Source organism: Aptenodytes patagonicus, chromosome 17, assembly GCF_965638725.1.
Source record: "Aptenodytes patagonicus chromosome 17, bAptPat1.pri.cur, whole genome shotgun sequence".
NCBI classification, from domain to species: Eukaryota; Metazoa; Chordata; class Aves; order Sphenisciformes; family Spheniscidae; genus Aptenodytes; species Aptenodytes patagonicus.
In genome coordinates, this window is record NC_134965.1 from 1,219,138 (window position 1) to 1,245,982 (window position 26,845).

Sequence of the window (26,845 nt, forward strand, 5' to 3'; positions counted from 1 at the left end):
GGCCATCACTAGCCACGGCCGGCCCGGGCTGGGCGCTGCGTGTCCCCAGGACACCCCGGGGCCGGGGAGGGGGCACCGCTCCCGGGTCCAAGCAGTAAATTTTTCTGCGAACTGCCTGGTTTCACCCTCCTGCCGACGGCCGGACACCCCGCGCCCGCCACCTAACGGCCACCGCCGGTGGTGCCCCGCCGCAGCCGGGCACCGGGGCCGGGACCGTGCCGGCTCCCTTCCTCCGCACCCCCGCGGCACCCCGCGGCTGGCAGCGGCTCCTCGCTTGACACCCCGCTTGCACCCCCGGAACCCCCCATCCCTTTACCCAGCCGGTCCCCACCTGCCCCCCCCCCCCCCCCCCCGCCCCCATCTGCCCGGTGCCACCCGGGACGCGAGACACCCCCCCCCCCCCCCGGTGCCACCCGGGGACGCGGTGGCCCGTTGGGGTGGGCACAGCCCTCCCCCTGCCCTCCCTCCGCAGGCTGCCTCGGCAGCTCCCCCCCCCCCTTCCAGCTTTTTTGGCAGCGGCGCGCCCGGATTGGAGAGAGCAGCGAGGGAGAGGAATTAAAAAAAAAAAAAAAGGGGGAAAGGGAAAAAAAAAAAAAAATAACCAAGCAGCCAGCCCAATCGGCTGGAGAGGCTTGTGTGTGTTTGCCCTTTCCTCATGACGTAGTGTCCTGTGCCTCTCTCCCCCCTTCTCCCTCTCCTTTTCCCCTCCCTCCTTCCAAACCCCCCTCCCCTTCCCCTCGCATCCTTGGAAGCAACAATTAAGCAGCTCTGGGATAAAACACACTGCCTGCGGGAGCACGGGGGCATTGCTTCAAGAGATGGCAAGGCAGGCAGCTGCACCCCTCCTTCCCGGAGTCCTCCTCCTCTTCTCCATCCTCCCGGCTTCTCAGCAAGGAGGTAAGGAAAGAAAAGGCTCCTTCCCCTTAGCCCCGGCCAGCGCCTTTCCCCGGCTCTGCAGGGACCCTCCACGGGCACCGGGGCTCGGCTGCTGCCCCCCCCCTCAGCCCCCCGGGCAGCCCCACGTCTGCCCCGGCTGCGTGTCCCCGAGTAGGGACAGGCAGCCCCCTCGCCCTGCCTTGGGGACATCCCCGAGGGTGGGACAGCAGCCCCCCCCCCCGGGTGCCACCTCCCCGCAGGCTTCTTTGCCCCCCAACCCGGCGGGTGGCATGTGCCATGCCCGGGTGGGGCAGGATGTCACCGAGGGGGGTGGCACAGGGCAGTCCAGGAATGGCACTGCTGCGCGAAGCACTTGTCGGGGGGGGGGGAGGCTGCGAGGTGCTGCATCCTGAAGAGAGGCTGGGGGACACGAGAGGCTGGGGGACACGCAGGCAGGGCGCAGGGGGGGAGTGGCTGCCAAGCTCCCACGGGGATTGCAATTGCGAGGGACTGGGGGAGCTGGCACCCGTCACCCCCCCCCGGTGCAACGGTGGTGTGAGCTGGAGGGGCAGTGGGGGTGTGCATGTGTGTGCATCTCGCAGTCGATGTGTGCGAGCTGCTGCGCGGTGTGTGGCCACGACAGAGCCTGCCGGGCTGCGACGGCTGCAGAGCAGCTCGACCCACCCGAAACGCAGGCTCTGGGTGCCTGGGGTGGCCCTTGCGCCGTCCTCCTTGCACTTGTGTCACCAGCGTCAGGTCCATCCACCAGTGCATGGCACGGGTCATGGCTCGCTGGCCGGTCCCTCACCGGGCAGCAGCAGGGGCTGCGTGACACCCCAGCACACGCACATGCACACGCACGTGCAGCAAACCCTCTGCCGGGGCGGGGAGGCGAAAGCCAGGGCGCAGCGGTGTGGTCCCACGGTGCCGCGTCAGGAAGCCGGAGCGTCCAGCGCAGCAGGTGCCTGCCTGCCGGACGGCTCGCATTTCATGGTTGGGCCATGAGCACGCACAGAGAGGGGGAGAGCAGCTCTGAGCACAGATTTATAGCCCTCTGCAATGTCCAAACTGGGCAAAGGTCTACGAGGTGGGGACAGAGGGGTCAGGGATGGGACAGCCACCTCCGGACAGCCAGGCGGTAGTCGCCCCATGTCATGGCATGGAGAGCGTGCAATGGGCAGAGCCAGCATCAGTGATGGGGTCGGTGCCAGAGCCATTGCATGGGGCTTCTTGGCCACAGAGGACCGAGGACCAGAGGAGGGGAGAGGGCAGGATCCCGTGGGCAGGGGAGGGCAGTGCCAGGGCTGTGTATGGCAACAGGCAGCTGCAGGCTGGGCCACCCCTTGCCCAGGGCAGAGCCCTTGGGGCTGCTCTCTGCAGCCCACGGCATCATCTGCCAGTGCCCCGCAGCTCCCTGCTCTGCCCCAGTGGAGTGGGCTCCCGGGACCCCGACCACGGGCTGGTCTGCCCCGGCCATGCAGGCAGCGTGACCCCAGAGCGGTGCCAAGCCAGGCAGCTGCCTATAAAGCCGAGCCGCTGTCAGTGCCTGATCCTGGATAGCTACAGGTCAGGGTCAAGGTGCCATCACTGATGGGATGCAGCTCAGTCCTGGGCACTCTCCGTCCCCGGCAGTGATGCTCTTGCTGAACCACGGTGGCTTCGCTCCCCAGCTCTCAAGCAGTGGCCAGCTGGGAAAGTCTCAGGAGGACTTTGGCCCTGGGGTGAGAACCTGCAGCAGTTTCTGAGCGGTTTGGGGCTGTTGGCCCCACGCCAGTCCCTGGCTCAATCTCCAGGGGTGTTTGCTGGTTTGGGAAGCAGCTCACAGAGGAGGTGGCCCTGGCCCTGGAGATGGTCCCAGTGTTGATGGGGACACCAGGGAACGCTTCCCCGTGGAAGAGTGACCAGTTTCTCTGCAGCCTGGTGTGCTGCGTGACACCAGGCAGGCTCAGCCACGCTCCCTGCCCTGCCAGCCCTCGGGGACTGAGCTGGGACAGAGGCACGGCCAGTGGCACAGGGTGGGGGGATGCCAGGGTGCTGGGGGGTGCACCCATTTGGAGAGGGCTCAGAGCAGCATCCTCCAGCACCCGCTGCCGGTGCAACTCCAAACCAGCCTGGCAGGAAAGGGACCTTTGAGAGATCCCAGGGTCGAAGGAGAAAAGGGGGGAGCCCCCCTGCACACACAGACTGTCCCATCAGAGCAGTGCCCCTGCCGAGGGGCTGAGCCCCAAGCTTGCAGCAGCTGGCAGTACTTAGGAAGGTCCCAGCAGCGGGTCAGGATCAGCCCCTGCTGCTCTGCACCCCCCCGGGGGAGCAGAGTTGTGCTGGGCACCGTGGGGACGTGCACAGCCGGATCCAGGCCGCTGCGTGGGGTAGCTGCCGTATGTTTCCCTAAAAGGTGCCAAGTGCAGCGTGTCCCAGTGTTTGGAGAGGGGCATCCGTCCCTCAGTGCTTCCATCCACTCCTCACGGCTTGCCATGCCGGAGCACAGGGGGTCCCCTGGGTACGACATCCCCAGAGTGGGGACAAAAGGGGCCATGGGGGGCAACTCGGGTGGGTGCAGCGAGGCTGGCACCGGGTGTGCTGACATCCCAGCCTGGGCACCATGGAGACCCTCCGAGGACACCCAGTGTCCCCAGGGTGCCCCAGGGCCAGTAGCACCAGTTGTGGGGCTGGGATGGCATCTCCCTTTCCCAGCCGGGCACCTCCCCGAGGCACCGGCCTGCTGGGGCTGCTGCTTCTGCAAACAACTTGCAAGGTGCAGCTTGTCTGCCAGCGCTCGGAGATGAAAGCTGAAGCCTTGGGGGGCTGGAGAGGAGCCAGGCTCTCGACAGCAGCCCCCCCTGCTCCCCCCCGAGCTGCTACCAGTGAGCTCAGGCCGGGATGCAGTGCGGCTTCAAAGTTGCTTGGAGACTGCATGTTTCCAAAACTGATTCTCCCAAGAAAAAGAAAACAGTGGCGTGAGGGAAGAGGGGAAATATCTGTGGCGGTTACACGCTGAGCCTCCTCCGGGAGCGTTCACCCACAGGCGCAGGGAGGGTGGCGAGGTCCGCTGGCAGGTCCGAGGTTTGGCCGCCTGGCAAGGGTGTGAGCTCGTGTCCTGCGATGGATCCTGGTCTCGGTCTCAAAAGAAGGGGAAAATAAGCTGTCAAATAGAGAAAACCTCTGTATTTCTGGCTTGTAAAGAAAGCTGCAAGGAGTGATGCAGGTGGAAATGGTGCAGATGATACAAACAGTGGTCAATCAGAAATAGTGCAGGTGATAAAACAGTGCGGATATTGCAGGTAGTGACCTGTGGTACAGAGCTATGGAAGAAAAAGTCCAGTTTCTATAAATAAGGCTCCACACCGGATCCTGTCACCTCTGGGGTCAAACCCTACCACAGCTGGGGCCGCACATACAGATGCAAATTATGCTGCCCCTGGCTTGAGAAGACATCCCTGGGGTGGGTGCTGGGGTGCTGGGGGTCAGCCCCGTGCTCTGCAGGCTTACAGCCAGCCCTGGCCCAGGAGATAATCTGGGAGATAGGCGAACCCCCACTTCCCGGAGTCCCGGCAGGCTCAGATCAGGGGCAGAGGCAGCGCAGAGCTCCTTCAGTCCTGGGAGGCTGGTGACTCAGTTTCCCCTTCCCCGATGTGCCAAGGGAATGCGGGATGGAGAGGCCGAAGGGGGACACGCCACGCCGGGGAGCAGACCCTGAGCTGGGCTGTGAGCTCCTGCCCCCGAGGCTGGGGAAGGAGAGGGCTGAGGAAGGACAGAGACCATCTGGAAAGCGATCGCCGTAGCCCGGTGCGGCCTCGGGGAGCCCATGGTGTAACCCGTGCCGAGCGCGTGGGCTGCTGTCAACACCCAGCCTACGGTGGTGCAAGATGGGTGGGACTGGTGATGCTGGGGTGAATTTGGCTGCTTGAGGCTGGTCCTCAGCTGGAGAGCCGAGCGGGTCAGAGACCCCCGTGCCCCCTGGCAGTGCCTGCACCGGGGAGCAGACACTGAGCTGGGCTATGGGCACTGCCTCCCCACCAGGACGAGCCTGTGGCTCGAGAACCCCCCCCCCCAGTGCCAAGGCAGCTTGTAAAAGAGCTTCAAGAGAAGTGCAGAGCTGGCTGTGTTTGGCAGCAGAAGCTGGTCAGGGAGAGCAGCAAGGGGAAGCAGCCTCCTGAGATGCTCCTGAGCGAAAGCCTCAGCTCCCCAAAGCCGCATGGCATCCCCACCCTGGCCATTCTGCTGCCCCCCGGCCATCCAGGCTCCTGCCAGGACTTGCTGACCCCCTCCGCCTCCCGATCTGGGCATGGAGAGGGTTGATGAACCAGCACATCCCCTGTAATCCTCCAAAAGGTGCAGACCTACCACGAGGCACTGGGATGAGCACAGCGCCTTGGCCCTGGGATGGTGTCTGCAGGACGCCCGGGGAGGGGGCAGCGGCAGTGGCACCACAGTGGAGCCCCCCTGCCAGGGTCTGCAGTGCCCAGGGGGGTGACAACAATGAAGGGCTGAGTATGGCAGCTGTGGCTGCAGGCAGATGTCACCTGGACCTTTCTAGGGTGCCCACGCACCCCAGAAAGGCTGTGAGCCGTCCTGCCTTGTCCCAGCTTCCCCGGGGGTCTCTGTCAGGCAGCAGGGAACAGGGAGACAGAGGGGTAGGGGAGCTTAGCCTGGGTCCCCGGGGTGCCCATCATCACCCACCAAAGGCCTTGCCTGGCTGCGGGGGGCTGAGGCTGGGGGGCACCACAGGGGCTGAACGTAGCAGGGACCCTCCTGCTTGGTGGGGGATGGTCACTGGCCCCAGGCACGGGGGTCCCCAGCCAGATCCTGGCCATCCCGCTCCCAATGGCGGTGGGGTGTCCCCTCCCAGCAGGGCGGGTGGGGGAGGACAGGCGATGTGTGGACACTCGGAGTTTGTTTGGCAACAAGCAAGAAGTTGGGATTTGTTTTTCCAAGCTGGGGGTGGGTGGGTGGGGGAATGTGCCGGGAAAAGGAGCCGCTCCGTAAACCCCTGGCCGGCAGCTGGGCCGGGCTGTGCTGTGCCAGAGGGGTGAGCCGGCCGGCTGGAGCAATGACCAAGCACATGTCCCCTCCAAGACAAGGGACATCAGCTGCTCCAGGGCCAGGTTCAGCCCCCGGCCCCGGCAGGGCCCTGGGAGGTGGTTTTGGCAGCCACAGGGCTGAGCCCCGCTCTTTGACATCGCTGGGGCACGTGGGGGCTGTGTGACAGGTCCTCCACCCACGTGTGCATCCTGATGGGTTTGTGGGTGTGTGTCCTGCCGGTGCATGTGTCCCAACATCTCCTGTGCACGCACAGCCTGACACCCCTTTTGCATGCGTGTGTGTCCTGACACATGTGTGGGTGCAGCCTGGCACCCGGTCTTTCTGTGCAGCTGGGCTGGGGGTCCATCCCAGGTGTCCTGGGTGGTGGGGGACACATGTGAGCAGGGCTCAGGGGACACCCTCATCCCCGCCACGTTGCAGCGGGCAGCTGTTGGGGCGAAGCGGGGGGCTATGGGGCACAGTGAGGGGGGACCCCGAGTTTGCACCACATCTGAGATGGAGAAGAGATGTGCAGCATGATGTGCCCCCACCATGGTGTGCCAGCTTTGCCACCTGCCTGGCACCTGCCTGCGCTGGCTACCCTGCCCAGCTCCTGGGCACCACGCAGCCTGTGGTGGTGTTGCCAGGGCTGTGCCACTGCATGCACCCAGCTCCTGGGGGTGCCGGGTCCCCCCCACCCTGGCCAGGGTGCTGGGGAGGCCACTGCAGCCTCAGAGCAGGACAGCAGGTCCTCAGGTCTCATCGATGCCACTGCAGGGTCCCCGGTGCCCGTCCACCCTGAACTCCATCCCCTCTGCCCGGAGCAGGCAGGAGAGCTGGATGCAGCTTGCCGCAGGGGTGCTGGCCACGGCAGCCCTGTGCTTGGCTCGGGCAATCCCCAAATCCTCCTGCCAGCCTCATTGCAAGCCCTGCCAGCCATCCTGCAAATCCCCTTGCAAACCCCACAGCAACCCCCCCCAGTGCCAAAAACATGCTCCAGCCAAAAGCAGAGCACCCCTCTGCATTGCAGCCTCCTTGTGCCACCAGCCCACCCACAAGCCTCCATCCTGTCCATGGCCCTGATGGAGCAGGGGGGACCACCCGGGGGATGGTTGCCTGGTGGTCTGCAGGAGACAGACCTTTGACAGGGTCTAAACCGGCCAAAAAACATCCCAGACGCCCTGGAAAGCGGTGGGACCTGGGTGCTTATCTCGGCCTCACAGAGATGGGCAGAGGGACGCAGGTGGTTTCGATGGGTCTCAGCACTGTGCCGCCAGTCCAACACCCCGGTCCTGCTGGCCTGAGCTGGCTCTTCCCACTGGCAGCTCAGCAGGCAGGGCAAGGCAGGGCAGGCAGCGTGGGCATGGGGCAGCCACAGCCAAGTATGCTCAGGCTTGGCTAGGACCAGCGTGGGCTGCGGGGATGAACTGGGACAGCCTCAGCCCCCCATGCATGACCACGCCTGGACCCGTCCCCCCAGAGCCACGTGAAGCTGGAGGTGATGGAGACGGTGCTGGCTGTGGAACAGGACAGGTTTTGGGAAGCAGAGCTGGACACCAGCCAGACCCGCTCCATGTCAGCCCTGTGTCCTTCCCTCCCAGGCAGGACCAAGTCCTGCTGACACCTCCACCAAGATGCCCTTCCCGCCTCCCAGCCGGGGCACCTCCAAGCCGCACTGGAGAAACTGAGGTGCGCAAGGAAAGGCAGGGACTCGCCCTTGCGCCCTCGCCCCGGGGCTCTGCATCCCACCCCCTCCGCAGGGAGCCGCTCCCTGTCCCAGGAGGTGCCCCCTGCCCTGACCTGCCGGATACACTTGGATCCCTGGGGGGATTTTAATGAGGGTCTCTTCTCTTGCAGGGGTCCCTGGTGCTATCCCAGGAGGGGGAATCCCAGGAGGAGGCTTTTTCCCAGGTAAGGGGGTCCAGGCAGCGGCGGGGGAGGCATTACCCTGCTTGCAGGGATGGGGCAGGTGCCTGGGGGGTCCCCAGGGACCTCTGAGCCAGCACGGATGGCTGGGGACCTGCCAGACAGGATCAGGGGACATGGGGACACCCTGTCTGGCCGCTCAGCCCTGGGTGACTGCCCCAGCACCAGCCCCACGGCGTGGGGACAGGACTGGGTGGCAGTGCCAGGCTTATGCTGGGGGTCACTAGCCCAGGGGTGGCACCTACACCCTGCCCAGCCCTGGCCACAGGAGGTGCTCAGAGGTCACAGCCTGACCCCAGTGTTTCAGCCAAAAGCTTGGGGACATCCCAGGGGGGATGCCCCATCCCCTTGCACCCTTGTGACCCTCTCTGCCTCCCCATAGACCCCCAGGAGCCTGTCATGGGTGGGTGGGTGGGTGGTGGGTGCTCACAGCGATGGGTGCTAAGACTGTGCTGTCGCTTGCAGGTGCTGGGGTTGGAGGTTTGGGAGCAGGTGAGTGCTGGGACCCCTTTGCCCAGGGTGTGCCGGGATGGGGAGGGGGACAGCACCCCTGGCAGAGCTGCCTTGTGGCGGGCAGGGGGTCTGCCACGAGGCTGGCCCCATCCTGCACGGTGTCCCCCCCTTGGGGGATGCTCGGGGGAAGGATGGCTCTTACCCCTCTCCACTCGCTCTCCCCTAGGACTCGGGGCTGGAGGAAAACCTCTCAAACCAGGTAAAAAGGCTTTCCTTGGCTCTCTCGCCATCTCCGGCCGTGCCAGTGGCCAGGATATTTCCCGACCCCTGTTGGCCTCATGTTTCTCCCACGTGGCCAAGGGGACACCCCCCCCCCAATGCTGGGCACCCCCATAGCCAAGGCACGCAGCAGCCGGCAATTTCCACCCTGCCCTGCCACACTAACACCCGGCCAGCCCCCATAGCCGCAAGGGAGCCTTCCTCCCTTGTCCCCTGCTTCGGCGCACTGCCCTCTCCCCTCCAGCCCCACGGACCGCCCTTTTGGGGTGCTTGCTGCCTGCAATCCTGTGCCAAAGCTCCCCGGGGAGACGCAAAGCTGGGTAACTCTCACTCGGCCCTGCCGGGAGCCGGTGCCTGCAGGAAGCTGGCAGCACCTCTGCCCGCCTGCGTTTGTGGCCGAGCAGCTTTTGCTGGGGCTCCTGCAGCCTACGCTAGGGCTCGTCTGGCCTAGAAATGAGGGGGCGAGAGGGGGCATCAGCAGGAAAGAGATGAGATGCTGGCAGGAGGATGCACAGCCCGAGGGCGCTGAGCCTGGGGCGTGGTGGGGAGGTTCAGGGCACAGCTGGGAGGTGCTGGGGCAGCAGGGACCGAATGTGCAGGGGGCAAATCTGGTGCCAACGGAGATGCCCGGTGCCCATCGAGGCCCAGGGAGAGATGCTCTTTTAGGCGGAGACCCAGGTCTCCCCTTCCTGCCCGCCCCAGGGGTACCCGCTGTGCCCCAGGGCAGGGGCACACTGCACCCCCCCCGGCCCCCCGAGCCTGCCCGTCTGCGCAGCAGGAACGCCAGCCCGAGGTGGGGGCCGGCAACCTCCGTTTACTCAGATTTCAGCTCGTGGAAAGAAAAACAAGGCCCTTTATTTCGGCGTAATTAAAACCAAACACGGCGCGGCCGTGAAGCCCCAGCCGGAGCGGTGTCCGCACCCTGAGCCAAAGGCAGTGGAATTTGCGCCTGGAGGGAGCGAGGGCTGATTAGCCCCAGATGTTGGAAGGCAGCGCTGGCCGGAGCCAGAGGGACTCATTCCTCAGCCATAAACATTTCGGCTCCGTCCCCTCGTGGCCCGGCGGGGTGGGGGGCGGGCGAGGCAGAAAGGGGCGGGATGGGAGACCGGGATGCTGGCGGGCATGTTTGTCACCCGTCCCTGTGCCCGTCCTCGGGGTGTGCTCCCATCTGACCGGAATGGTGCAAGCGGCACGCTCCTGCTCCTCTGGCCCCGGCTGTCCCCCCCTACCTCACCCCACTTCTCTTTCCAGGGGTCGGAGGACTCGGGGGACTCGGCCCACTTGGCCTGCAGCCAGGTGAGCACAGACCACCGGCCGCCCTCGCTCTGGACTGTCCCCAGAGTGATGTCCCCAGACACCCACCTTGGGGACAGCATGTGGCTCGTCCCCATCAGGTGCTCTCCGTAGCCTCCCTGGTGGGTCCCATCTGGGCTGGGCGCCCTTCCCAGACCTGAGAGACCAGCAGCCACCGACGGGCAGCCCTGTGGTCCCCCAACATCATGGCACCAACCATGGCTGGGTGACCCCAAGCAGCGATAGGCGAGGAGGGACACGGGGTCCCCATGGTGTCTGCAGCAGGGGGACAGTGCCCGCATGTGGCCCGGCCAGCCTGCCCGGGGCCACAGGGGACCCCAGCGTGCGGAGCAGCCGGTGACACCGCAGGGTGCCCTGGGCATAGCTGGTGACTGGTGGGATGTGGATGGGAGCAAGCATTTGGGGGGGACGCAGGGAAAAGCCGGTGCAGGACAGGTCAGCGCCTGCTAACCACCGCCTTGCCCAGCCTAACGCCAGCCCCCGGCACCCCCGCGCAGCCCCCCACGGCTCACCACCCCCTGCGCCCACCACGGCCGGCGTGGAGGGCAGGACACCTTCTCGCCGGCCGCTTTTTGGGGATGCTCACGCTGGTTGTTCTCCTCCCCGCAGGTGCTGCGGGTCTCTTCCCCGGAGGCGTCTTCCCAGGTGCTGTCTCTGCCGCTGCGCTCAAGGCTGCTGCGAAAGCTGGTGAGTGCTGAGGGTGTCCGATGCAGTGCTGGGCCAGGCAATGATGCCGGGCAAGGCAGCGATGCCAGGCAAGGCAATGCCGGGTCTTGGGCAGCCCCCAGGGACTCCTGGTGTCCCCTGGGTGGCTGGGTTAGGAGAGTGTTCCCCATGGAGCTGGGGGGCTGCAAGTGGGAGGTGCTGCTCCCGCAGGGATCCCCGCTGATGCGGGGGGACCCTGGCACGTCTTGGTGTGCTGAGAAAGGGGCGTTGGCCAAGCCCGAGCCCCCAGGAGCGGAGAGCACTGAGCTGCCTGGTCCCTGTGCCCAGGTCTGGGGGACCCATCCCCGGTGCTGCCTCACAGTGTCCCCTTCACCCCCCAAGAGCTGTCCTGAGCTTGTCCCTTCCTTTGCACCTCTCCGGCCACCCGTAGCCCAGCGGTGGCATCTCACACTGGTACGCTCCTCTTCCCAATGCCCCCAGGTGCTGGCATTGGTGGCGTGGGTGGAATTGGTCCTGGTGGCCTTGGGGTCTCCACAGGTAGGAAATACCCCTTGTCCCCAGCATAGCCGACCCCGGGGCAGACGCGTCCTCATGCCTGCCAGGGTGGGCAGGAGCCAGTGTGCCGGGGCTCAGGGGGTCTCTGCTGCCTGCAGGTGCGGTGGTACCGGGCGGGGTACAGCCCGGGGTTGGCGCGGCAGGGAAACCCCCCAAAGTACCAGGTAGGTGCACGGCCCCGAAGCAGGGGGCCGGGGCGGGGAATGGCTCCGGCTGGGCGCTCATCCCCGCCTTTCTCTCGCCCGGCAGGTGCTGGGATTCCTGGAGCTTTCCCGGGCGGCGTGCTCCCTGGCGCAGGTGAGCTGGGGGTCCCCACCCCACCAGCAGCACCCCGCTTTGAGTCAATGGCCTTGTGGCCAGCTGCACCCTGGGGCATTATAACACCTCTCCCGCCTGCCCTGCCCACGCAGGCAGAGCACCCTGCCCTGCAGAAGGCTGCGTGCAGCCCCGTGCTGCCCACCTGCCCGACTCCCTGCCTGCCCCATCACCACTCCCTGCAGTTTCCAAACCCTTTTGCTGGGGCCGTAGTGACATTTCCACCATGCCAAAGGCGGGGGGACCCTGCGTCTCTGGGGGTCTCGTGCCAAGCTCCGCGGGAGCAGGCGGCATCAGCACCGGGAGAGGAGCTGGCACAGACCACGCCAGGGCCGGCTTGCACAGCCAAAGACGGCGTGGGAAGGAGGGGGAGGAGGTGGCGGGGCGAGAGGAATTCCTCACTGCAAAGTAATTTGGGGGAGGAAAACTTGTGAAAACAAGATGTTTCGACATTGTCAGAAGGAGAAGTGTGTTGCTGGTCAGGAATGTCTTTTCCATGTCTGAAAACGCGTGAGTTATAATGAAAGACATTTGTAAAAGGGAAAAAAACCCAAACCAAAAAAAAAACACCACCACCAAAACCCCGACCCAAATGACTGCAAGGCCAAAGCGCTGCCTGTTGCCCCTGGAGGGTCGGGGCTCAGTGAGCAGGACCCCCCCCCCCCAATCCCCAGAGAGCCCCAGCTTGCATGAAGCCACTGCACATAACTGGGGCAGAGAGCAATGCCCGGGCTTGGCTATACCATGGCGTGGGCTGGTGCTTTGTTGTCACAAGTGGGACCCACTCGTGGGTACCATGTACCCTGCAGGCACCCTGAGCTCCTGCGTGGGCAGCCCACCTCCCCCCACTGCCCCAAAGCACAGGCAGCCGCAGGGCTGGAGCAAACCCTTCCCTGGCAGCTCTGCCCAGGGGGTGTGGGGGTGCTGGCACAGGGCGGGTCCCAGCAAGCCCCCGAGGGATGAAGGTACCCTGTCCCAGGGTACAAGAGTTAGTGCTGAGCCAGAGAGGGGTGACAAGGATTTGGGAGCTGAGTGCAGGGGTCTTGGGTACCAGCAACGCCACGATGCCCCACTGCGCTCACCTGGCCCCTCCGGTCTCTGCTGCAGGTGTCCGCTTCCCCGGTGTAGGGGTGCTGCCTGGAGTACCCACTGGTGCTGGAGTCAAGCCGAAAGGTCCAGGTAGGTCCCCTCGATCCCCTGGAGACACCGGGGTGGAGGGCAGGTCCAGGGCTGGCTCTGCCCTCATCCCCGTCCTGCTGGGGCTAGCTCCAGCCCATCCTTTGGGGTCACAGCCCCACAGGGCATGTGGGCGAGTGAAGCTGACCTCTGGCTGAGCCCACACAGCCCACGCAGACTAGTTTGGACCCCGAGCACTAGCCCCGAGGCTCATGTGGGTACCTTTGTGTTTCTGCCTAGGAGCAGGAGCCTTCGCAGGAATCCCTGGTGAGTGTCCTGTCTCTCTCGCCCATCCTTCTCTTCCTTCCCAAGCTTGTTCATCACAGCCATGGCCTCCCCATGCCAGAAGATGCTTCAGGGCTTCCCAAGCCACCCGCTCTCCTCTCCCGGGGTGCCCCGGGGCGCTCCCCTTTTGCAAGGACTGGTGGCAGCCTGCGCGCGGGCTCCAGGTGAGAGTCTGCTGTTGGCTTTGCAGGACTGGGAGGTTTTGGAGGTCAGCAGCCTGGTGTCCCTCTGGGGTATCCCATCAAAGCTCCTAAGCTCCCAGGTAAGCTGCCACAGCCAATGGGGCTAGGGGTGAAGGACCCCCAGCAGCGCCAGAAGGACCCGCCGTTCCACGTGCCCCCGGGTCCCCTGGACCGGGCAGTGCCCATGCTGGCCTTGGGGCAGGAGGACAGAGCAAGGGGTGATGGGCAGGTGAGTCCAGCAGCAGCCCTGCCTATCGCAGCCCCACGGGCAGCTGCCTGGATGCTGCTGCTGGTCTTGCCCCCAGCCCATGGGGACGATGCTGTGCCTCTCTCCAGCTGTTGTAAGGTAGGAAAGAGCATGTTCTGGAGACATGCTTTGGGCCAAGCCACCCCAGGCTGTCCCTGCCGGCTCCTCCTGGCACGAGGCACAGCCCTTGCAGGGACTGTCTGCTTTATGTGGCTCCTGGGGTTGTGCCGGGCATCGCTGGGCATTCACCTGGGCCAAACGTCCTGGCTCAAGGAGCTCTAGCCAAGGCCACCAACAGCAGACGTGCCGGTGGGGTTGGAGCTCCAGGCAGGTCTCCCTCCCCACTGCCCACCCAAATGAGGCTCCACCCCAGCCCAGGGAAGTCTGGGGGTGCTCAGCACCCCTTTCCCAGGTTGGACTGCTCCGGGAACCTCCATCTCCCAGCCCTGTGCCAGGTGCCAGCTCTGCCTGTCCCCAGCCGGCCGTGCCCACGCAGGGACAGCGGCAGGACAGGCAGTGGCAGGCAGCCAGCACCAAGTGCTGTGCCCTCCAAGGGCCACGCTGCCAGCTTACTGGTCCCAAGAGCATCCCTGAGGAGGAGGGCAGACAGATCTGGGAGGGGACCCGCATCTCTGGGGTGCTGGTGAGCCAGTAGATCCACGGGCATTTTCCCACTTACCGAAACAAGTTGCTGCAGGCAGGAAAGCCTCGGTGGGGGGAGCCCAGCCCTGGGGAGCAGGTCCCACCCCAGCACGGGCGCCAGCCCTGGCAGCTCTGCTGGCTTCCCCCCACCGGGGCCCGTCGCCGCAAACAGCGGCAGAAATACTTGGCCCGCTCCGGCTTCCTCCCACGGAGGCAGAGTTACGCTCGTTAGGGCGACTCGGCCCCGCCGCCATCGGATACCGTCTGGCCTCCTGGCTGCAGCCCGGCCCCAGACAGCCTTTCATGGGGTGCCTGGTGTGGAGAGCAAACCGCCGGCGCATGGCGCGGCTGTGCCTGGCTCCATCCCGTGGCAGCCCCGCCAGTGGCCCACGGCCTGGATGGGACGCCGCTGCCGGCTGACCCACTTTATGGGGAGCCTTCGTTAAATAAATCAGGAGAGGACATCCATCCCCTTGGCCAGGGAGCCCCGTCAGTGCATCACGCTTCTTGCAGGGACCAACGGGACAGTGGTGGTGTCCCCAGCTGTGGTTTCAGCTGCTGGGTGCTGCCTGGCACCCCGGTCCTTCCCGGGGCGCTGGGGGATGCCAGTTTGTCACCTTTGAGGGCTTGGGGCTGGCAACGCGGGGACACGCTGGGCTGGCTGTCAAGGCTCTCGCTTTGATGCTGCGGACGGACCCAGGGGCTGCCACACATCCCCGTGTCCCTTGCGCTGTGTCCCAGCTGCAGTAGGTCCGGGTCGAGAGGGGACAAGGGGACAGCGGGGAAAGCAACATTTTCAGTGGAAAGTCTCCTTTTTGGATGATTTGCTCCAAATGCCCTAGCCAGCTCCTGCTCTGTGCTGTCCCTGCTCAGGAGGCAGCCCCGGGACCATCCCGCTTGCTGGGGGCTCAGCCTGAAGCTGTGGCTGAAATCAGGGTCCCACCTGATGCCGTAGGGCTGGGGACTGCTCCCCAGTGCCCAGCTGCACTGGGGTGGCATCGGTCTGTGCGAAGCCCTTTCCATGCCAGCCAGCGTGCCCATTGGCCCTGAGCCCCCCACAGCAGTGCTGGTGGCATCCCCACGCCGGCGCAGGATGGGTGCGCACAGCCCCGGGGCAGGGGCTGCTCTCGCATCTGGCTGGGGGTGGTGGGGAGTTGGGCTTGGACCCGGCAAAACCCTCTGAGACCCAAGGGCTTGGACTCTTGACCCTTGGAGACACCTCCACATGTGTCGCCCAGTGCCAGACCCTTCTGCAGCTTTGGGGTGAGTGAGGCACTGATGAGGTGCCCTGGGATGGGCAAGGGGGGTCCCCAAGGTGGGGGACACCCAGCACAGCTCACTGCCACCGCAGCCTGGAAAGCCTTCGCCTTCCAGCAACGCTGCGCTGGCGTGGGACACCGTGGGACACCCTGGAAGGGTGGAGGGAAATCTGGTCCCCACATGCTGGCTGGTGGGAGGGGGTGGTGTCCCGTGCTCAAGGAGATGCTTTGCCATGAGCAATCCCGTTCTGGCTGCAGGCAGCTGCATCCCCACCCTGCCCGCAACCCCCTCCGGCGGGAGGGCTTGGTGTGCGAGACACCCTCCACCCTACGTGCCACTCGAGGTGTCCCCATCGGGGATGTGGCAGCCCATCACCCCTCCTTAGGCCGCTGCCAGCAGTGATGGGAGCTCGGTGCTGCCGGCTCCCAAGCGCACAGTCCCCGCCGAGCCACAGGCATCCCTGCGCCGTCCCGAGTGGTGGGATCCTGCTCTTTCGCAAGGAGACATTTCCCTGCCTGCGATGTTCCCGCTCGTAATCCCTCCCCGTCCCTTCGCACCGACCTCCTAACGAGGTCACGTTTCAGCAGAGGTTCCCAAGCCCTGATTCCAATTAAGACCTTTCATTTAGAGCCGGCCATGGTGCAGCCAGCTGGGTACAGCTCTTGCCGTGGGGCTCCTGGGGGACCCCCCGCTGAAGTGGGGTCATGGGAGGCTCCTGCAAAACCGGCTTTGGGTGCCACAGCCCTCCGCACGGGGCTGAGAGCGGGTGGCTCTTTTTGGAGCTGCTGCTTCCAAGGTGATGGAGAAGAGCATCTCCTGGCCCGGCTCCACCACGGGGGGTTGTATCCCGGAGGATTTACTATCCCAATGGAAGGAGCCCTGAGGGCTGGTGCCGCACAGCCGGCTGGCAGAGAGGGGCTACACCGCGGGGCAGAGGGGGCACGGCCACCGGCAGCCAGGTGCTAACCCGCCACCTTCTCTCCTCTCCAGGTGGCTATGGATTGCCCTACAGCACTGGTAAGCTGCCCTACGGTGAGTGCTCGTAGCCCTCGCTCCGCGGTCGTAGCTCCTCGCGGCTCTGCCGGCTGCCGCCATGGCCTCGTGGCCACTGGCACCCAGGGCGGTTTGAGGGGCATCCCGCTCCCAGGGTGAGGTGGTCCCTCAGGGGACCCGTGCCTTGCCCTGCCGTGATGCCTGTGGACCCGGCTGGGAGCAACGCAGCTCTCCTGGCATCCCACGCCACGGGGCTGGGAGCCGTTAATCCACAGGCACGCCGCGGCACCGGCAGCGGTCGGCTGGCTGGCTGGCTCTCTGCTAGGACACGTCCTGAGCCGCAGCCAGCTCCAGGCAGGATTGTTTGAACTGGCATCTCAACTGGGGGGGAGCTGGCTCCAGCATCCCCCCACATCCCTCGACGCCGGAGGGAGGAGATCCTTTGGGCCAAGGGAGCTGCTCCGTCTGCCTTGCCCCCGTTCCTAGGGCCGGTGCCTGACCTGGCTTTGCCTTTCTGTTTGTGATTGCAGGCTTCGGGCCCGGCGGGATAGGAGCCGGCATCGGGGCAGGAAAGGCAGGGTACCCCACCGGGACAGGTATGCTCCCTTCCCAGGCAGCCCCAGGGTGGGGGACTGGCACGGGCATGGCGGGGGGACCAGGCACCCCGGTCACTTTGCTGGTGCTTGGATGGGGTGTTGGGCACTGCCGGATCTCTGGTGGCCCCAGGGTGGCAGTGTCACCCCATGGACAGCTTGGAGGGGTGCGTCACCTCCCAAAGGAGAGGGGGTTGGATGCTGACAGGAGGAGCTGGTCCCCAGGGTCCCTGTGGGATGGGGGAGCTGAGGTGGGAATGGTCTCGGGACCTCAGCAGCTGCCTATGTCCTTCCCCAGGAGTCGGAGCACAGGCGGCAGCAGCGAAAGCAGCAGCGAAATATGGTGAGTCGCCCTCCGTGGGCACATCCATCACCCATCTCCCCAGTGGGGCAACTGCTCCCTCCCTCCCTCCCTCCCTCCCAGGCTGTGGGGGATGCTGGTTGTGTCCCTGCATCACCGAGCTGACGGTCCCCTTCTCCCCTGCGGCAGGAGCCGGTGTCCTGCCCGGGGCTGGTGCCATCCCGGGAGTTGGCGGATTGGTACCCGGCGTCGGTGTTGTCCCAGGAGCCGGAGGTGAGGTGATGGCGGGGCTCGGCCCTGAGGCTCGTGGAGGGTTGCCTCCCCCCGTCCCGCACCCCTGACTCTCTCCCGCTACCCCGGCAGTTGGAGGGCCGGCAGCGGCGGCAGCGGCAGCGGCAGCGGCGAAGGCAGCGGCGAAGGCAGGAGCTTTCGGTGAGTTCCCTACTGTCTCGGACAGATCCGGCAGCTGCCTGTGGGGCCGGGCTCACTCTCAGGGCATGGAAGAGCCGTGCATTGGTGCTGGGGCTGCACAGCTTCACTGCCTGCCCCACCACCCCCTGCCCCATCTCCTGGGGTGCTCTCCCAGCCCCAGACCCCTGCCGCCGGCTCCAGCGGCTGCTTGACGGAGATCAGGGCAAGGTGAAGCCACTCTGCTGAGCCAGCAGCTTTTGCGGGTGGAAGGCAGCAAGGTGCGAAACCTCCCCCAGGGCTGCAGAGGGGCTTTGCCCCCTTGGGGGCAGCTTCCAGCAGCCTGTTGGGAGAGCCAGGCTTGGGCGTAGCAAAGCCTGGTTTGCAAAAAGCAGCTGTTTCAGCGGTGGCTGGAGGGCTGGCTGGCCACCTCCCGGTGCAGCAGCCCGACACAGAGCAGTACGTCCCCATCGCGCGTGGTTTCTCCATAAGAGATGTGGTTTTGCTGTGCCAGGCTCTGGCGGGGCGTCCGGGGAGACGTTGTCTGTAATGAGCCGTCATTCGTTCGCAGAGGGATGTGCTTGGTGATGCAGATCTCGTGTTCGCTGCTCCCCTCGTTGGCTGTTTTGCGGGAGAAAAGCGAGTAGCAAACAACCGCTCATTGGAGCATCCAGAGGAAACGCATTGGCCCTGGGAGCAGCTGGGATTTACAACCACGGCCTTGGGGGACCTCAGGGGTCCCCAAGCTCCTGGGTGGCTGGGCGGGCTCCAGACCCATGGGTTGGGTGTAGGGAGCTGGGAATCCCAATCCTGGGTACATCCCAGGTCCCCTGAGCAGCTGGTTTGGGAGGCGTGGAGAGCCCACCTCAAAGCCAGGTTCCCCGGAGCCTCCCGTGACACCGGGGGAGACCGTGTCCCCACCAGTGGCACGGGGTGTTTTGGGGGGGGGGTGTCTGACTGCTCTGCTTCCCTCCAGGTCCAGGGGTGTTGCCCGGGGTTGGCGGCGTCCCAGGCCTCGTGCCTGGCGTTGGCGGTGTCCCCGGCTTGGTGCCCGGTGTCGGAGGTGTCCCCGGGGTGGCAGGTGACTATTCCCAGGAGCCCTGTCCCCACCGCCCGGCTCTGTGGGGGGTGTGGGGGCTGGTGGCTGAGGGTCCCTCTCTCCCTTGTCCCCAGGAGTCGGGGCGCCGGCAGCAGCGGCAGCAGCAAAGGCAGCTAAGTTCGGTACGTGCTGCGCGGTGCGAGGAGCTCTCCAGCAGCTCCCCCGGGACCCCTGCTGACCCTCTCCACCCTTGGCACTCAGGGTGCCCCCAGGCAGGCGGGTCTTCCCTGGGGATCACTCCTGATGGCTCACTACGGTGAAGCATCCGGGGATGGGATGTGCTCAGCCCAGCTCCCAGCTGCTGCCTCCGGGCTTGGCTTCATCCCCAGGGCAGGACCTTCTCCCTCTCCGGGGTTTCTGCAGGCTGCTTCGTGGAGGTGAACAGATGAGACCGAACTTGTGTCTTTGGACCTTGTCTGAATTCTTGGGTTTTGTACCAAATCCGTTTTTCCAGCAGCAGACCTGACCCAGGGTCTGGTGCCCGCGGGCTCAGCCTCGCTGCCCAGGTGGGCAGAGATGCCTGGCAGAGGGACCCCTGCCCAGGGTCACCGCCTTCCAAAAACCTGGTGGGATCCAGCAAGTGCATCCAACTTGGTCTAGCAAGACCCAGGTGTCCAGCAGGCATAACCACCCCCAGGGGAGCTCCAGCGAGGAGGAGCCCAGAGGGGATGAGGGACATGGCCAAGCAGCAGGGAAGCTGGGAGCCCGGGCGCAGAGAGGAGGCAGAAGTGGCCCCAAGGCTCCACGCGGGGCTGAGGGATCCGTGTGCTGCTCCAAAAGGCAGTGCCAGAGGTTACATGGCCAGGTCCCCGGACCTTCTCCTGCATCATAACTGCAGAGCTCTGGGAGTCCCCTGGGAGCAGCCATGCTCGATGGCAGCTTTCCTTTGAGGGCTAAACCATTGCTGGCCATTTCTTCCATTTCTCTTCTGCATCATGTAGAAAAAAAATCCCACCACATACCCAGGGAAGGATGGGATTTAGGGAGAAACTCAGCAGTGACAAGTTAAAGGGTGTGTGCTCTGTGCTGGGGTGCCAGGCACCTGCTGAGCAGGGGGCCAGCAGGACAACCCCTCTGGCACTCGGCCCTTCCAGAAGAGACCTGATGCTTGTCCCTGTGGCACTAACGAGTGCCAGCAGGTCAAAGCTGTCACTGCCCTGGGCAGCTTCCCATTCTGGCCAGTGCCCAGGGCACCCAGCCCTTCCAGGCAGCTACAGGGGACCACCAGCCACTTCTCCATGGCCTGTTTGGCTGCAAGGCTTGATGTCCCCATGATGAGGACCATTTGGAGCCCCCCGTGATGATGAGGATCATCATGGTCCCCTATGCTGGTGACTTCCCAGCCTCTCTTTTACAACAGCAGATTTACCATCCTCACTGGGGCCTCTTGGGAGACATGGGACCAGTCCCTCCCTTGCACCGCTGTGCATCTCTCCCGGGACGAGGCGGTGGGGTGCTCTCCTCACCGCAGCACGACGACGAGAGCACGCCTATGACGAGGTCCCACCTTTCAACTGTTGCTGCAACAAGATCTAACTTCTCCCCTCTCGTTGCCTGCAGGAGCTGGTGTTGGCGTTCCCGGCATTGGCGGTGTTCCTGGCGTCCCCGGTGTCCCCGGTGTCCCCGGCGTGCCCGGCGTGGCTGGGGTTCCTGGCGTGGTGCCCGGCATTGGAGGTGAGCGGATGGGCTGGCACGAGCCGATGGGGTGGTGCTGGCCTCACCGGTCCCCTGACTGTCTCCCTTCTGTCCCCGCAGTGGGTGGCCCAGAAGCCGCAGCGGCCGCGGCGAAGGCTGCAGCGAAAGCCGCAGCGTACGGTGAGTCACCGCCATCCTTTCCCAGGGAGGGAGGAAGGATGCTTGCAAATGGGCAGGGTGGGGGGCATCTCTGGTGCTGTGGATGGCGGGGAGGTCAGCGGGACCCCTGCCTACGGAGCCTGCCTGCTCAGCCACATCCCTGAACCTCTCTGCAGGAGCAGGGCGCGTGCCCGGTGTCGGCGTGCCCGGTGTCGGCGTGCCCGGTGTTGGTGTGCCCGGTGTTGGCGTGCCTGGTGTTGGTGTGCCTGGAGTTGGCGTGCCCGGTGTCGGCGTGCCCGGTCTGGTGCCCGGAGGCATACCAGGTGAGACGGTGTCTAAGGGATGCTTGGGATGTCCCCAGCAGTGCCAGCTATGGGGTGGTGGTGCGGCCACCACAGCCCATCGCTGCCTCTCACGCTCCCCCTCTCCCCCAGGAGTCGGAGGTCCAGCGGCCGCCGCTGCTGCCAAAGCAGCCGCCAAAGCAGCCAAGTACGGTAAGCCAGGATCTCTCCGGGGTTATCCCACATGTCCTGTCTCCTGCTGCCTCCCCACCCCAGGCTGCTCCCCTCATCAGGGCTGAGGCCCAGCACTGCACAGGGTCCCTGTGCTCGGGGCGAGGGTTGAGCTCTCCACAGGGCTGTACGTGGGACGAGGTCCTGGCTGTGTCAGGGGGTACTCTCCAGAGAGCTGGTCTGCATGGAGGGTCCCAGGTTCACCATCCATACACCTTCTCATACATCAGTCCATCCACCCACCCATCCACACCACCAGCCAGCCAGCCAGCCACCTCAGTATCCATCTGTCCACTCATCTGTCCATCCGTCCACACCTCCATCCTTCCATCCATCCCACCATCCATCCAACCACTCCACATCCATCCATGTATCCATCCATCCACCCCGCCATCCATCTATCCACTCCACATCCAGCCAGCCAGCCACCCATCCACCCTAGCATCCACCCACCCCACTGTTTATCCATCCATCCATCCATCCATCCATCCATCCATCCATCCATCCACCCACCCACCCACCCATCCATCCATCCCAGCCTGCCATGCCTTTTCAGCTGGCTCCTTCCACTACCTCTCTTCCTGAGCTGAAGCCCAAATCCTTCCCTCTCTCCTTGCAGGAGCAGGTGGCCTGGCTCCTGGTGTGGGTGGTCTAGTTCCTGGCGTGGGCGGCCTTGCTCCTGGTGTAGGTGGCTTGGTTCCTGGAGTGGGTGGCCTGGTCCCCGGCGTTGGAGGTGTCCCAGGTGAGGAGGAGGAAGGCGGGTGGTGGTGGCAGCATGGCTGGTGCGGGAGCAGGTCTGGGGCAGGACAGGCATGAGGAGGACCTCGGTGGTCTCCATCAACTCATGGCCATCCCTTGGGGGATACAGACAAGGTGGGAGGGATGGGCTCTGTCCAGCATTGCTGGAGACGACCCCCCCGGGAACACTGACCCCCCTCTTGCTGTCTCTGCTCAGGGGTTGGAGGTCCGGCCGCAGCAGCAAAAGCAGCAGCGAAGGCAGCCAAATTTGGTAAGTCGCTGGAGAAGCCCATCGCTTGCGGCTCAGCCCACAGCAGGCAGCCCTACCCGCCCGGTGGGCATCTGGGGTCTCCCCATGAGCCCTGGCGTGGCACAGACTGGTCCAGGGGGAGCTGGGGGGCTTCAGGGGTGGGTACCCCACACCGGGCATATCATCCCACGGGAGTATGGGGATCACACAGGGATCACCCCCACACTGTCTCACGCCCTCTCTCCGCAGGTGCCGGTGTCGGAGGGGTGCCAGGTGGGGTGCCCGGTGTTGCCGGAGTGCCAGGAGTGACGCCCGGTGTCGGCGTCGTGCCCGGGTTGGTGCCGGGTGTGGGGATACCTGGTACCGGCATCCTCCCCGGAGCAGGTACGTGCTTCGTCACATCCCGGTCGGGGACCTGCTTGGGGACAGCAGTGGCCGGGGATGCTAAAAGCCACCGAGCCATGTGGAGGGTAGCGGGGGGATGCAGGCGGGATGGGGGACGGTGGCACGTGGGAGGGGTGCAGGGATGACTGTCCTAACCGTGGTGTCCTCATCCACTTTGCAGGCATCCCCCAAATAGGGGTGCAGCCTGGTGCTAAACCTCCCAAATTCGGTAAGTATCTCTGCCACACTGCCCCAGGTCCACCTCGGACCGTCACCAGGCACCCTCCTCATGTGGCCATCGGGGTGCTGGCCTCACTTTGTGTCCCCTGCATGCCCCCTGCTGCCCCGGCGGAGGGTGGCCCAGGCGTGGGAGGTGGCGTGCTGTCACCCGTGGGTGCAAAGTGCCACCTGTGCCCCCTCCCCTGGACTCCCTGGGGACATTTTTCTCCTGCTCTGCATTGCCTGCAGCAATGTGTCATGCAGGGGGTGAGCCCCCTCCGGGTCTTCCTGCTCTGGGTGCTGTGAGATGGGTGCCAGGGCCACTCAGGATGGGTGTCAGGGCCACCCCAGCGGGTCGAGCACTGGCTGGGGGTGCACCGAGCTGTGGGTGCCGGGCTGCAGGGGGACAGGGGTTAATGGTCTCTCTCTGGCAGGTGTTCCCGGGGCTGGAGTCCCAGGGGTCGGTGGCATCCCAGGTAGGTGCTGGCAGGAGCTGAGCCCGGGCAACGGGGATATGCGGGCAGGGGGATGCTCCCCCAGAGGGATGCGGGCAGAGGGATGCTCCCCTAGGGCATGGGGGGAGCGGGGCTGCCTGAGGAAGAACAGGCACACGTGGGGCTGGGCAAGGAGCGGAACAGACGCTGCCCCGCTGCCCATCCCCACTGGCGCTCACCTGGGCTCCCCATCATAGGTGGCCTCGGAGTCGGTGGCCTCGGAGTCGGTGGCCTTGGAGTTGGTGGGCTTGGTGCTGGTGAGTGATGCTGGCCCCTGACATCGGGGCTCCCCAGGGCTGGGGTGCAGGGAGCAGAGTGGCAGCGGCATGCTGGCAGAGTGCCGAAACGGAAAGAGGATGATGGGATGCAGGGGATGGATGCAGGGTCGCTTTTGTCCCCTCCCGGTCCCATGACCCCACACTGTCACCGTGCCCTGTGCCCCATCTTGTGTCTGCCGCCTGCCCTGCTCCTGGGGTGTGATCGGAAGGGAATGCCATCACGGAGCAGGTACCGAGGGCCATAGCACCAGCATTGCCCATGCCAGGGGGACAGGGGACGGTACTGTACCATGTCCCCAACATGCGGAGATGCAGGTCCCTGCCTGGGGAGCCTCTGGGCTCATAGCAGGGTCTGGCTGCAGCCCCGGGGACAGTGAGCCCTCGTGGGGGCTGCACTGATGCCCTTCTCTGACACAGGGATCTTGTATCCAGGAGCTGTTGGGAAACCTCCCAAGCCAGGTAAGGAGCAGGGGCTGCTCCGGCCAGGGGGGCTGGAGGGGTGAGCCCCATCCCTGTCCCCATCCCTGTCCCCACACTCCCTGCCCTCACCAGGGCTCTCCTATCCCGCAGGTTTTGGTGTTGGGGGTCTGCAGCCAGGTGAGTGCCGCAGTTTGGGGCTGGGGTGGGAGCGTGTACCCTACCACGTCACACTTGTCCCCGCTTGCTGTCCCCACCCTGCTGCTGTCCCCTGCTGGACACACCACTGCCCGGGAGAGCACCCCAAAGCCAGGCGTGTGCCCCGGCGGGGACAGGGGCTCTTGAAGCGGCTCGTGTCCCTGCAGTGAGCCAGGGTGTCCCCAGCCAGGCAGGTTTGGGGTGGCACTGCTGTCACAGGCTGTCACTGGCTGTTGCTTTTTCCCCAGGGGTTGGAGTTCCTGGCTTTGGCGTGTCACCGATATTTCCAGGTACCATCCCCAGCTCGGCACCTTGGCACGCACCCGGGGCACATCTTGGTGCCCGGCTGGCTCGCGGGGACACGCACAGCCCACGGGGCACGGGGACACGGTCACGGCCTGGGGAGGGACCCAAGGGACTGGGCTGAGCCGGGGGGTGCTCAGATGGGGGTGCGGGGCAGAGCAATGTGGGTGCTCGTTGGGTGCTGAGGGCTTTGCTCTGCTTTCAGGTGGGGTCGCCGGCCAGCTGGGATTTGGTGGTGAGTGTCCAGCCCCCGAGTGGGGCATTTTTGGGGTGGGGTGGGGTGCATATCCCCCCTGCACCCAGCGGCCAAGTGGGGTGGGGGTCCCGCTCACCCCGCTCTGCCTCCCCCCTACAGGGAAGCCCCCCAAGGCCTTCGGAGGAGCCCTCGGTGCCCTGGGCTTTAGAGGTGAGTGCTGCTGCCGGGTGACACCCTGCCTCGCTGGGGCCGGCTCCTGCACCCCCTTCCCTTCTCCCAGCCACCCCTCCAGGGGTCCGGGGGGTGCAGGGGGGTCTCACCCTGTGCATCCCCCCCCAGGCGGCGTGGGCTGCGCACAAGGGAAGTACTGTGGGAGGAAGCGGAAGTAACCACCCGCCGTCACCGATGACCTCATGAACTTTGGTGCTACTGCATGGTCCAGAATGTAAATCCCAAGCAAAGCTGAGACATCCTCCCCTCCCCAAAACCCCGGACCCCCCCCCCACACCGGGGCCATCCCCGGTCCCACGTTCCCAGGAGGGACCCCGCGCCTTCGGCAGCACCCGTCCCCCCACCAGCCCCTCCAGCCCGGCAGGGAGTGCGGAATAAACTGCGGGGAGCAGCCGTCCCCCTTGGTGCTATCGCTCCCTGCGGGATTTGGTGGGGGGTCTTGGGGTGTCACACCCCCCCCAGCCCCGGAGCTGACCCCGGGGGGGGGGTGGGGACAGGATGAGGGCACCCCACATTGGAGGGAGGGAGGGAGGGAGGGAAGGGGGTCCCGGTGGCAGGGGGCTGTGTGTGTGGGGGTGTCCCCGTCACCCTGGGGGCCCCCCCCCTGGTCCCCGTGCTCCCCCCGGCCCGGGGGGCCGCGGGCGGGAGGGGCTCGGTCCCTTCATGTTACTCACTTTGCTATAACTGGGTGGGACGCCCTATACAGAGGGACTCGCTTCCGACAGACTAATAAAGGACAAGTTTTTAAAGGACTCTGGCTCCGTCTGGTGTCCCTGTCCCCCTCCCTGTGGTGGTGGTGGTGACGGGTGGTGCTGCCCCCTTGTCTTGTGCCCGTGGCTCTGCCCAAGCCTGGGGACGTGCTGCGTCCTTGGTCTGGGGATGCCATTTGCCCCACTACACGGTCACAGCCCTGGGACACAGGGGGCAGGTGAGGGGACAGCCTGGGGACCCAGGGGGATGCCCATGCCCTGTCCCATAGTGACAGCCTCAGGAATGAGGGGGACATCCCTGTTCTGTCCCATGGTGACAGACCAGGGGATGACCGAGATGCCCATGCCCTGCCCTTGGTGACAGCCCAGGGAACAAGGGATACATCCATGCGCTGTCCCATGGTGACAGACCAAGGAATGATGGGGATGTCCATGCCCTGCCCCACGGTGACAGCCTGGGGGATGATGGGGACACCCATGCCCCGTGCCACGATGACAGCCCAGGGGACGATGGGGACACCCGTGCCCTGCCCGCAGTGACAGCCCAGGGTAGCTGGGGACACCCGTGCCCTGCCCATGGTGACAGCCCCAGCGCCCCGCGAGACCCCGCAGCCCCGCGCTCCCCGGCCCCGCCCTCATTCACCATCGAGCCCCGCCCCCGCCCTCCTGACCACGCCCCCTTCCTTGGCCACGCCTCACCGGCCCCTTCCCCGGCCCCGCCCCTGCTCCTCTGGCCCCGCCCCTCGGCCCCGCCCCCCCGGCGGCCGCGCCGGCGCCGTGCTCCCGCCCGGCCATCCCCGCCCGCCCGCCGGAGCCGCAGCGGCAGGGCCGGGGCCGGGGCCGGGGCCGGGGCCGGGGCGAGGGCAGGGCCTGGCGCGGCGCCGGGCAGCGCGGCTGCATGAGGTTGATGCTGCTGTGCTGCACCTGGAGGGACGAGCCTATGGGAGAGGACGAAGGTGCGTGGCACTCCCCCCCCCCCCCCCCCCGCCTGACTCAGCGCTTCTGCCGCCGCTGGGGCCCCGCGACCCGCCCCGGCTCACCCGCACCCCCCAGCCAGCCCGCAGCCCCCCCGCATCCCCACGTCCCCCCCCCCGCATCCCTCCTGCACCACATCCTCCCTTGCACCCTTACATCCCGCCTGCACCCCCCACCCGGACTGCATCCTCCCCGCAGTCCCCCTGCACCCCTACATCCCCCCTGCACCCCTACATCCTCCTCTGCAACCCCCATCCAGCTTGCATCCCCCCCATATCCCCCTCTGCACCCCACATCCAGCCAGCATCCCCCCTGCACCCCCACATCACCCCCTGCATCCCCCACTGCACCCTTCTTCCAGCCTGCATCCCCCTTGCCCCCCCTGCACTCCCCGTCCACCCCACATCACCCCCTGCAGCCCCCAGTGCACCTCCTTTCCAGCCTACATCACCCCTGCACCCCTCATCCAGCCTGCATCCCCCCTGCATCCCCACATCCTCCCCCTGCACCCCCCTTCCAGCCTTCATCCCCCCTGCACCCCCAAATCTCCCCCT

The 26,845-nt window shown here is 65.7% G+C and overlaps 1 protein-coding gene across 4 annotated transcripts; it reads left to right on the top strand.

Moving 5' to 3' along the window:
- Window positions 1-743: 743 nt before the first annotated feature.
- Window positions 744-25,109, top strand: ELN (elastin). 4 transcript variants are annotated; one of them, XM_076354757.1, is made up of 34 exons: window positions 744-897; window positions 7,756-7,809; window positions 8,290-8,316; window positions 8,504-8,536; window positions 9,808-9,852; window positions 10,480-10,557; window positions 11,190-11,255; window positions 11,341-11,388; window positions 12,514-12,585; window positions 12,823-12,849; window positions 13,058-13,129; window positions 16,189-16,230; window positions 16,722-16,787; window positions 17,083-17,127; window positions 17,275-17,358; window positions 17,449-17,517; window positions 18,470-18,574; window positions 18,667-18,714; window positions 20,153-20,266; window positions 20,348-20,407; window positions 20,563-20,709; window positions 20,821-20,880; window positions 21,518-21,640; window positions 21,854-21,907; window positions 22,136-22,270; window positions 22,452-22,499; window positions 22,924-22,965; window positions 23,181-23,240; window positions 23,679-23,720; window positions 23,832-23,858; window positions 24,125-24,166; window positions 24,385-24,414; window positions 24,535-24,585; window positions 24,715-25,109. In XM_076354757.1, exons 1-34 carry the CDS (start codon window positions 819-821, stop codon window positions 24,762-24,764), a joined length of 2,145 nt encoding a protein of 714 aa, XP_076210872.1. In that variant the 5' UTR covers window positions 744-818; the 3' UTR covers window positions 24,765-25,109. The 4 variants fall into 4 exon arrangements, with proteins under 4 accessions (XP_076210872.1, XP_076210876.1, XP_076210874.1 ...); XM_076354761.1 differs by lacking the exon at window positions 11,190-11,255; XM_076354759.1 differs by lacking the exon at window positions 9,808-9,852.
- Window positions 25,110-26,845: the final 1,736 nt, after the last annotated feature.

Coding starts and splice junctions, on each gene's coding strand:
- ELN (XM_076354757.1), top strand. CDS start 819: ATGGCAAGGCAGGCAGCTGCACCCCTCCTTCCCGGAGTCCTCCTCCTC. Junction 18,575..18,666: donor AGGTGTCCCCGGGGTGGCAG/GTGACTATTCCC, acceptor CCTTGTCCCCAG/GAGTCGGGGCGCCGGCAGCA. Junction 24,586..24,714: donor CGGTGCCCTGGGCTTTAGAG/GTGAGTGCTGCT, acceptor ATCCCCCCCCAG/GCGGCGTGGGCTGCGCACAA.